The sequence below is a fragment of the Sceloporus undulatus genome, chromosome 2 (genome assembly GCF_019175285.1).
Source record: "Sceloporus undulatus isolate JIND9_A2432 ecotype Alabama chromosome 2, SceUnd_v1.1, whole genome shotgun sequence".
Lineage (NCBI taxonomy): Eukaryota > Metazoa > Chordata > Lepidosauria > Squamata > Phrynosomatidae > Sceloporus > Sceloporus undulatus.
The window spans coordinates 220,792,148-220,803,815 of record NC_056523.1 but is presented as its reverse complement, the minus strand read 5'-3'; the positions used below and the strand labels follow the sequence as shown (position 1 = coordinate 220,803,815).

The window sequence follows — 11,668 nt, the reverse complement described above, 5'->3', positions numbered from 1 at the left end:
CAGTTCTTTTAATACCCTTGGATGGAGTTCATCTGGTCCCGGAGACTTAAATTCATTTAGATTAATAAGGTGTTCCTCTACTATCTCTTTACTTATTCTGTGCTGAAATGCCCCTATCCTGTCCTCTGCTCCATTATCCTCAGGTTGAGCTCCCTTTTCCTTTTCTGAGAAGACTGAGGCAAAGAAGGTGTTGAGTAATTCTGCCTTTTCTCTGTCTTCTGTTAGCATTTTGCCATCTTCTCCACGCAGTGGCCCTACCGTTTCCTTCTTCTTCCTTTTGCTGCGGACATATCCAAAAAAGCCCTTTTTATTGTTCTTAACCTCTCTAGCAAGCCTGAGTTCATTCTGTGCTTTAGCTTTTCTGACTTTACCCCTACACATGCCTGCTATTTCTTTGAATTCCTTTTTTGTGATTTCCCCCTTTTTCCATTTCTTATACATGTTCCGTTTCAAACTTAGCTCGGTTGAAAGTTCCTTAGTCATCCATCCTGGTTTCTTGAGACACCTCCCGTTTTTCTTTCTCACTGGAACTGTTTGAAATTGTGCCTTCAGTATCTCCCTTTTGAGAAAGTCCCATCCGTCCTGAACTCCTTTATCTTTTAGTATTTCTGACCATGGAATTGCCCTCAATACTTCTCTAAGTTTACTGAAATCCGCTCTCCTAAAGTCTAGGATGCGTGTCTGACTATGCCTGGCTTCTCCTTTCCACTGTATTACAAACTCCAGGAGAACATGGTCACTTCCACCTAATGATCCCACCACTTGCACTCCATTAACCAAGTCATCCTTGTTGGTTAGGATCAGATCTAAAATAGCTGACCCCCTTGTTGCCTCTTCCACCTTTTGGACCATGAAATTGTCTTCCAGGCAAGTGAGGAATTTGCTAGGCCTTGAGGATTTTGCTGAGTTTGACTTCCAGCAAATATCAGGATAGTTGAAGTCGCCCATCACTACTACATCTCTCTTTTCTGACTGAGTGGTCATCTGTTCTAGAAAGATATCATCCAATTCCTCAGTCTGACTTGGGGGTCTGTAGTAGACTCCCACCGTAACATCCTTGTTGTTTCCCTCCCCTTTAATTTTTACCCAGATGCTCTCCACCTGGCTTCCATGATTTATGTCCTGGATCTCTTCACTGGTGTAAATATCTCTGACATATAGTGCTATTCCTCCTCCTTTCTTATTTGGCCTATTTCTCTTAATAAGGTTATACCCCTCTATTTCCACATTCCAATCATGAGACTCATCCCACCAGGTTTCAGTGATGCCTATTATATCATATTTGCTTTGTTGTACTAGGAGTTCGAGTTCATCTTGCTTATTTCCCATGCTCTGTGCATTAGTGTAGAGACATCGCAGACCATGGTTCCCTTTTACTTGCTGCCTGTGCAAGTTTTTTTGCCTCCCACTGTTGGGTCTTTGCACTTTTTTTCTTGTTTCCTCTATGTCAGTTTGACTATTTTCGCCATCCCTTTCGCCTTCCTTAATATTGTCTCCCTTCCCCTCGGAACTCAGTTTAAAGCCCTCCTGATCAAGATAATCAGATAATCTTGTTAAACTACCAGCTCCTACTAGGACTCTTAAGACAACTCTCCAGAATGATGGGCATATCCTATATGAAGACAAATTCTCTCCTTAACGCTTCACCATTTCCAAGAACCTATTTCTTTTTCATTTTATGAGTCTGGGAATAGGTGAGTGAGGGGAAAGACATTATGCCCAAGCAAAGGACTGTAAATTTAGTGTAGGATACAATGTTGTACGATAGAAGGCTGGCTGGTTACAGAATAGGGTTTTCAAGTAGCTCATCCCATTGAAACTTCTGGCATTCAACTCCCAATTTTGCTTGCCAGCTGGAATGCCCTCTAGAATAGCCCATGCTGTAACATAGCAGGGGCTGCACTGTGCGTATGAAGGGCTAGGTGAAGGGCACCAACAAATTAGGCAGATACAACTTAAAATCCACTGAATAATCAGGAAGTAAATGAGAAAAACATTTGGGCCAAATTTTAATAGTGTGTGGCATTCTAGCAAGAAATTCAAAGAGGGCAACTCTACATACCATGAAACAGCATGCGCTCATTGTGATGGTTATGATTTTCTTCTGACACTTCTTTCTGCCTATGACAGAACCTCTCCCTCAGCTTCTTATTTACAACTTTCTGAATCTATCAAAGGATTTTAAAAAAGAGAAATATTATCTGCAAGAGAAAATGTTTACATGTAAGCTAAACTCATTCACATGCAATGGTTTCTGTAAGGAAAATGCCACTTGCCAGCTCTCAGACTAAAGTGAGTCTGTTCCTTGTGAGAAGAAGCACATAGTAACTATCTTCTGATGTCGTATTCTCTTCCTTAGCAGGAAAAGTAGGGGATGCAAACCTGCGGTTCTTTTTACTTTATGGACAATGGAGAGAAATGCAACAGGCACTCTTTCCGATTGGGTGAATGATCTCTCAGGGTTGTCAGAAGACAAAACTAAAAAAGGTCTGAAGTAGTACTGCATGTTATTACCATAGAAGCTCTTGAATAGGAGATATATCAGTCTTGCAAATGAACATCTAAACTCCCCCACATGATCATTTTTAATCCTTTTTTAATCCTCTTTAATTATCCCCCACCAAAGCCTAAAAATAATATACATCCTAATTTAAGGCTTTTTCTTCAAAGCCAGTCTTCAATCCTGCTTTCTTTTCCTGGGATCAATCTGTTTAAGTGCCTTAGTGGAGGTCCTTTCTATCTTAGTTCTATTAGCAGAACTAATTTATTAGCAAAACTGATGATTATTTTGTGTATGGCCTTGCAAAGTTCTTGAAACTTACCCTGATGACATTGTATCTGTTGAAGATCCCCCCAGCATTACCACCATCTCTGTGTTCCCTGATGGTACTTTGCATCTGTAAATGAGTTAAAGGGTACAGTGTAAGATTCCCAGAATGTTGTATTTTGGAAATCCTACAAGCATCTTAATTTGAAAGGGTACTGTTGGTCTAGCATTTAGATGCAACTGAAGCTCTCAAAGAAACAAAGGAGGAAGAAGGAAAGATGCATCTCTCCCATCTACGGCCCTTTCTACCTTCTGAAAGAAGGGAAAGAAGGGAAGGAATATGAAATGGTGAAGATGCTCTGCTTGCCCTTCTTGCTGCTCATCCCAGAAAGGAAACAGCAATGAGAAAGAGGAACTCGGAAATCTTCTTAGAAGAAAGGGATTTTCTTCTATGAGTAGGAGGCAATAGGGATTATCTGCAACACAGAGTTGGTTACTCCCAACTACTGGAGCATTCAATCAACTACTGAATGGTGATCAACATGTAGATAAATGTCACTGATTTAATGGATTTACTCAGGTCATGCCTAACAATAGGGTTTAAGTCAGAATTTGCTCATGGAAAAAAAGGAAACTTCTTATCTTCTGTCTGGAATAATCTACCCTGAATCATCTTACACAGGGTGGAAATAATAGTCATGTTTTTAATATCTGGGTTTAACAGCATATTAGTGAAATTGCTTCCCTTCTCTTTTTGTAGACCCTCTGACACTAGGCAGAAATATATGTGATGAAGAAATAACTCCAGCACAAATTGACCTTTGCTTTTAGTCAATAAGGTCTGGTCTGTATCGCTCAGTAAATAGAAAAACTTTATGAATGACTTGCTCTCTACAAGCTGGCACAGTTCTCATGGTTCTAATATATAATCAGTATATAAGCACCCTAAACATTTGGGTCATTGACAGATCACACCCTACATATAAATGAATGCAATGTAAGGCAATGGACATTCCAAATGATTGAGTAGGGTTATGGCCAGAGATGAGGGACACATTTAACATCTTTCCTGCTGAGTATTTCCCCTCTCCAAAACCACTTTGAAGAACATTTTAAATAACCATGTTTCAACAGAGAGATAAAAATGTTCTTAGAATGGTCTGACTAGTAACATGGATTTATTCTATCAAAATGAATCAAGCTAGATTGCACATGTACTAATTTTTCACCTTCTAAATGATGTGGAGCTGCTCTAACGCTGGCACAATGTGACACTTTTATTTGCCTTTCTAGATATAATTTACCTCTTCTTCCACAGACTGATACTCTTTATCATCAGGAGCAAGGTCTATGAGAATAGTTCCCTGGCTGACACAGTGAAAAGTCAAATAAGGATTGGTGCCTGAAAAAGGAAAAATATACAAATAATTAGCTCTTCACATCTACACCCACACAAAGAACAAAAAACCTCTGTTTTGCTGGATTATGAACAGTGTGAGTAAATCATTAGAGACTTAAAAATTCTTACTAAAATATATTTAATTTTCTATCAGTAATTCATATTTAAAGACCTTCAGTTATATTTGTCTATGATGACTGTACAAGAGGCACAATGAGTGCAGATAACTACTGATAACAGAACAGGCCTTAGAAATAGGTATGAAATGTTGGTGACTCCTTGGGGTTAGACTCATAAATCTGAGCAATAGTGGCTGAGGTAGATGCAACGTATGGTGACTCTATCCTAAGATTTTCTTGGCAAGATTTACTTGGAAGGAGATTTGTCATTGTCTTCCTTTCAGGTTGAAAGAATATAACTTGGCCAAGGTCAACCAATGGGTTTCGATGGCTGAGTACCACCAGGAACCCTGGCCTCACAGAAACCTAGTTCAACACTTAAACCATTATCCAATGCAGGCTCACATAAGATGGAGGGCAGAGTAAGGAAAACTGCTCCCAGTGTACAGATAAAACTCTTGTTTCATTTTATTTATTAAATGTTGAGGTGTGTTTTTTTTAATTCCTTTAGTCTTTCCAAATCCACTGGGGAAAAATGCTGTTGCTTCCAGCCAAAGTTTTCTGGAGATAATTTTTTTAAAATGATCCAAATTAAGAAACGTCCACAACAGTTAATGTTTCATCTAAGTCGGAGGTACATGGGCTGCAAGAGTCAATTTTTGAGGGGGGCAAATATCTGGGGGTGGGGTCAAAAAGGATTCTTCTCGGTCTGAAGTGGCATATAAGGCCTTGCAAACCTTGTGTAGTTCATGTATGCCTTATAGGTGGTGGTGAAGATCCTATTTTGGCCCAAATTTGTCTATATTTTTAAAAATCAAGGGCATGGGGAGAGCAAACTAGTTCTGCAAACCTTGAAATTTGCTATCCCTGACTAAATTTTCTTTTCCTAAAGGTTTCTGTTAATATGTATGGGGAGCTGCCATGTTAATCTTCATTGGAAGATGACTTAAGAAACTCACCTTGCTGCCCACCCAGAAGTCTCTCTACACCTTTTATTAACTTATGACGATGCCCATAGGCATTGATGCCAATTTCTTTCAGCTCTTCATGTCCCATGTCTGCCAATACATCTAAGGTAATCTGAATAGTCCAGAGTAACAAAAGCAGATGATTATGTAACACTAGTCATTATGAGCCTTAAAAAACAGCATGAAGAATTTTTAGTACAATAATTCAGTGCATTCATCCTCTATTACCATTTCTTCCCCTTTTCTTCTCATCGCCTTGTGTTCTTTTCCACTGTCAGAATTTAGACTTATCTACCCTGGACAAGGACTATTTTTTAAATGCTATGTAAATTGATGGCAGCATACTACTATTACTGACTTTTCACAGGTACTTTATTATCATCAAATTAGTGTATTTTACTGGCTTCTAGATACTGACCCAAAACAGGTATTTGTAAACTCTTATATAAGTATTAACTATGCCATTTAAATAATGCAACACCTTCATTTCTCAAACACTCTGATGAAAAAATACATTTCAGTGTCAAGAGACTGCAAATGGAAGCAGAGTAAATTCTACAATTTTATTTTGTAGACCGATGTGGGCTCCTTAACATTTTATTTGGTCTAACTTGTTTTCTGTAACCTGTAGGACAAAATGACCAAATAATCAGCCGAGATAAACACAAAATATAAACAGCTAGACTTGATACCCAAGAATGCTCCTGAAGCTTGACCAAAAAGATGCCTTAGACTCACTGTTTCATGGAATATAGTCCATAAGAGTGTCTGCCTAATACATGTTTTACTTTAAGGAGCTTAATGTTTTATTAGCAAGAGAGGATGAAATGTTTATACTTTTGATTTTTAAATATAAAGAAACCAATATTCTGCAAAATATGTTTTCCTAATTTGCAAAATGTATTCCAACTAAAAATCTGGATTTATTGAAAAGTTATCAAACATAGGGTGTTCAGTCCTTAGTATTTCAAGATTCTTTCCACTGACCAGAGTCATGTGATTAAATTCTAAATGGACACTCTTAACCCTGATTTCATTTTTTTCTCTTGCTGATTATTGATGGGAAGATTTCCAAGTCAGTGTAAGCTTTTTAAAGACCCATCTCTTTATTTGTACTTTGAGTGCTGCTTTTTTTTAAGGGCATACATTCCAAACACATATTTAAGGAGATGTGTATACACAAATACCTTTTGTTATTATAGTGTCATACAAATGAAAGCAACACGTAAAGACTCCAGGGGAGAATCTACTTTTTTAGATTTTAGTGTGTTAACATCTGACATCTGGATGTATGTGTGAAAACATGTGGCTTAAATCCAATTAGAGTAGATCCATCCCATCACCTGCTGAATGCTAAATAAACAAGTAAATCACAGTGGAATATATAAATGGGAATAAGGCCTATCAATATAGGCTCAGAGTAACCGATGGAAATGGTTTGGAAATCCTGCTATCAAGTTCAGTATTGTACTCCTGGCTTGGTGAATTATTTTTGAAAAGCAGAACTATGCATCTGGATGTATTTTTTAAAATTCTAGTTGTTGTCCACTCTATTGAATTTAATGTCAAGAAGAAAAAAAGGTAATGAAATTAAAAGCCATGCCACTTTTTAATAGTAATTTATTCTTGTTTTTAAATGAGGATTAAGATGCTACCTGAATTTTGGAACAAAGAGAAATGAAAGTACAGTCGCCCCTCCACAGACTTGAAATGCGCAGATTTGGAAATCTGCGGAGGGGCAACCACCATTCATGTTAATGGGCTTGAATGTGCTCAAATTTTAAGCTTGCGGGGGGATCCGGAACGAATCCCACGCGAGTTCAAAGGGGCAACTGTAGACTGATCCATATTCTGCAACAGCTGGAACAGATTATTGTTCCTCATGCTATATGCTGTTGGCTCTTTAAATTCCATCAATATAAACAAAATGCAATGAGGAAACATGCCCTTCTGAGTGGGAGCCCTTCATTCATGGATAAAACTGGATTCTAGCAGATGCTCTCTAGTTAGAAAGAGTAGTAAGGCAGCAACTCTCACCAATTTGCCCTTTGATTGATTTGATTGATTGAAATTTTATTTATATACCGCCGTTCCTATGATCACGGCGGTTTACAAAACAAAATGAAAATACGATACAGTACAGATTACAGATATAATACAATACAGATCACAGATTAAAAATCAAAATCCCGCCTTCCCTTACGATACAACTCCACTCTCCTACCGCTATATCTCCCCTTGTCCCACACTACTCCAATGGGAGCCCCTCTTAACACAGCCGCACCTCCCTCTCCCTCACCAAGCCAATTACAAACCATGTCCAACAAACTCCTGACAATACTAGCTACACCCCTCTCCTCAATCTCCCTCCCTCCAGAAAGTCCACAACGGCGGCACCAGGCAATTGTCCTTGGCACTCCTCCCTGATGGTATAGGGGCTCCGGTGACAAGGAAGAGTCTCTCTGGGCCGCTCCTGCCCAGGTGGAAAGCGGGCGGGCGGGCAGTTAGGGAGGAAGGAGCCTCTGTCTTCAGGCTAGCCCCTGATGGTACTGGGCCAGCCTTCTCTCTCCCTCAGAGGCCGAACGATGACAGTTAGGGAGGGAGGAGCCTCTGTCTTCAGGCCAGCCCCTGATGGTACTGGGCCAGCCTTCTCTCTTCCTCAGAGGCCGAACGATGACAGTTAGGGCCTCCAGTTTTACCACCCATACTGTCCCACAGGGTCCCTCAACTCTGCAGAGCAAATCCTGAGAAACACTATTACAGTGGTACCCCGGGATACGAAAGCACCGCGTTACGAAATTTCCGGGATACGAAAAAATTCCATAGGAAAAAACTGTTCCGGGTTATGTTTTTTTTTTCGGCTTACGAAAAAAATTTTTGGTGCTTTTCGGCGCTTTTTCACACGAAATCGCGGCTTCCAGCGCTAGCGCCTATGGCTTTTTCGGGTTGCGAAAGATTTCGGGTTACGAAGGGCGCCGCGGAACGAATTAATTTCGTAACCCAGGGTACCACTGTATTTCATTCTCTTCCTTTAGCAAAAGCAGGGCTATGCTGAGCACAAGTCTGGATTCAATCTAATGGCTGGGATTCAAAGACCTGTTCTTTTAGTTTTTTCACTTATTGTCTTGAAAACCAGGTGTTGCACCAAATCACGTGCTGCTGAATGTTGCCTCAGTCTGGAAAGCATATGATGATACTGAATGAGAAGCTAAAACCTCAAAGCCTTCTTTCTTCAGATAAGAGAACTTATCTCTTCCCAGGTCAAGGTACACACTTCCAAAGCCAGCCTAATTATTCTAATACATGATGCAGAAAACCCCACAAGCACCTCTCTCTATCTCTGGCAATATTCATCGTTCCAGGTGGCCACCTCATTCTGCCCAATGGTAGGACCAGACCCTTTTAGCCAATATCTCCTACTATATCTATTCCAGACATAAGATGTATACAAAAATAACAGTGATTTGGAGTACAATAAATTGTACCTGTTCTGTTTCAAAGATATCCCGCAGATGTTCCAGACCAAGGCTTTTCAAGAACTGGCTGATGTTCATGTCAAGTCCAACAACTAGAATAAGAGACACGTCACTGTATCCTTTAACAAGAGACACTGGGCACATACTAAAAAAATGTCCAAAGATGGACTCCTGTTACCTCTCTCATTTCACATTAAATCCTATGGTTGGGATTTGGTCAGGGGACTACACTAGTGCAAAATCCACTGTGCAAATGATTGTGCTGTCTCAGGTTACACAAGTGCAATTCCAGTGCAGAGAACTGTTCTGCCAAGACACACACAGACCCCTTTCTCACTTTTGGGTGGCTAGAAATCTAACTATCATTGTATAATGGATGAACTTGAGGATGTGATGCCTTTTGTGCAGTTGGTAACACAACTATGACATCTGACATAACTACTCTAGCATATATTTATGCTATGTTAAAAAGGGGTGGGATTTTGGCCTATGTCAGCCACTGCTGACCAGCCCCCTGTAGGGATGGGGGGGGGGAGGAAACCATCTTATAATTTGAAAAACTTCACTTTAAAACGCAACTAAGATAAAAACCCTAAATATAAAGAATGGAATACAAGATTTATTTTTGTTGAGTGTTTTTCCCCTTTTCTTTTTTTCATAATATAGATTCAAATTATTAATGAATTCTTCAAAAACTCTGATTTATATACTTGGTGTATTTAGCCACTCAAAGGACTACATAGGTAACATAATGCTGGAGCAAGTTATTCACAGAAGACTAAGTAACTGCATCTTTATATGGAATTTCTGCATACTCAGTGCCCCCTTCTCTTCCATGAATATCCTCCTGTGACTTTATATCAACTCACATGTGAGGAGTGTTTTCCAATGGCTGGCAGCAAAGTAAACATGCAAAAATGTACTGGCTCCCTCTAAACAACCATCAGAAGATTTGTTTAAAAAAATGTTTTACAAGTTCTCCATATATTCAATAATTTTCCCATACAGGCAGCAAGGAGAAAATATATAGTTTTTTTTTACTCATTTAAAATCCAAAATCAGCAACTCATCATTTAAAATATATTGGGAAGAAAGAGATTCAATTTCCCCCCCATTAAACAGGGCTGTATACATTTCTCTGTAAGTCATTCATCTCAAATGCAGCTTTGAACTATGCAGCCCAGCAAGAATGTACATACTTGGGCAATGCATTGAAGGACATGGTCAAAGACACCTTTAAGGATAATGCAAGAAACTGCAGTACTTACAGTGCAATTCTATATATGTTTTCAGGTGTCAGGCCCATGGTAAACTAGGGTGGGGGAGGGTAACTTTCCCCCCAAGTTGTCAGAGAGCAATTCCCATGATTCCTCACTACAGGTTACACTGGATAGGACTGATGGGAACTGGAGTCAAACATCTGGAGGACAAGTTGCCCACTCATGTAATAGGCACTGACTCCTAGTAAATGTGTTTAAGATTGCTGTCTCAGTGTGTTTGCAGAATCAACAAAGTTACCTTCTCCTTCCTTCCTCTCTGTTCCTGCTGCTCCATCACCAGCATTTGATGCACCTCCCATTGCAATTTCTGCTAGAGGTCCTGCAAGGTTATCTATGCTACTGGCAGCAGAAAGACAGGAAGGAGTTGATGCTGGTGAAATGATAGAGGCACTAACTACAGTAGCCTGAGGTTTAAAGCAGGTTGGCAAAGCCTCTGGTGGCATTGCATCAATTAGCAGGGCTCGGATATCATCAGCCTGGAAAAAAAAAAAAGATTATTAAGAAAGTAGCATTTAAAAAACAGAAATGAATGATCAGTTGTTTCTTGAAGATCCATGAAAAATAGAAAACTTCAGTTTCAGAAAAAGGCATTATTCTTGAAGTGGGTTTAAGTGGGTGAACATCAGTAACACCAAGCTTTGATGCTAAATATAGATGCTTTCACTGTTTTGGACTTGGAAAGATATTTATTGTTTTTTGAAAATCTTGCAGTGTGAAAACTCATATTTTGATGAATGATTTTAAAATGCATTTTAGCTTTCTCAAAGGAACACATTATTAGGTCGGTTATGCTAACATTTTAAGTGATGACATTGTTTTTCCTGTTGACTTCACAGTTCTACCTTGCCAATAATGTTAAACATGACAGCCAACAGAGTGTAGCAAATGAAGTGTCAGATTTAGTCTGGTGAGGCCCAGACTAATGCTGAATAAATAACACAAACTCATCCTAAATATACAATCCTAAGGGGACAGAGTCAGTTCAATTCCGCATATGCCACCACTGAGCTCCTTGGATAAGTATCAGGACATAAAAGTACATAAAAGGGCACTACACCAATTATTGGATAGCAGTATGGAAATAGCTCTTGCTTGTTTTCAAAAAGAACTTACTGTAGCCAGATCCAAAGGCGTTTGGCCTTCTTGATTCTTCATTGTTGGATCTGCTCCATGAGCTAGTAGGAGAGCACACAGTTGTGTCCTTCCTTTTTGTGCTGCTTCATGCAATGGTGTAAATGCCCATTTATCTGTAGCATTTACACAGGTATTGTATTTAATCAGCAAAGCTGCTATATCTACATGCTGGGAGAGGGGAAGAATAAAACAAAGAGTACAGTAACATTCATAGTAAAAAGTAAAAGTTAAAATTCTCAGTTGACTTGTTATGCATTTAGAACTCCAAGATAGATGGATGCTCCAGCGCTGAAAACTTATTAAGGCATTGCAACTATGTATACCTATATGAATAAATATATGCATAGGTAGTACAAAGGCACTATGCAAAGTACAGCACACTACAATCTAAGACTGTCTGTGCCCCTCTAACGTTATTCGGTTACAATTAACCTGGAGCTATCCTAATGCAGGTGGATACACCTGTCTGTATCAATGCTCCTCAACAGACACTGAATAATGATGGCACTTTGAATGCAATTAAGA

At 39.4% G+C, this 11,668-nt stretch overlaps 1 protein-coding gene across 3 annotated transcripts in view; it reads right to left on the bottom strand.

Moving 5' to 3' along the window:
* Positions 1–11,668, bottom strand: part of TNKS (tankyrase) — a 119,954-nt gene that overhangs the window by 10,695 nt on the left and 97,591 nt on the right. For 2 of the 3 annotated variants that reach the window (XM_042451941.1, XM_042451942.1), the window contains 7 exons: positions 11,123–11,311; positions 10,248–10,485; positions 8,739–8,821; positions 5,245–5,365; positions 4,072–4,169; positions 2,823–2,897; positions 2,063–2,168 (listed from right to left, as the gene is read on the bottom strand). In XM_042451941.1, coding sequence (XP_042307875.1) covers positions 2,063–2,168; positions 2,823–2,897; positions 4,072–4,169; positions 5,245–5,365; positions 8,739–8,821; positions 10,248–10,485; positions 11,123–11,311 — 910 coding nt within the window. Of the gene's footprint in view, positions 1–2,062; positions 2,202–2,822; positions 2,898–4,071; positions 4,170–5,244; positions 5,366–8,738; positions 8,822–10,247; positions 10,486–11,122; positions 11,312–11,668 lie in introns of those variants that run through there. The other variant, XM_042451944.1, reaches the window with a different exon arrangement.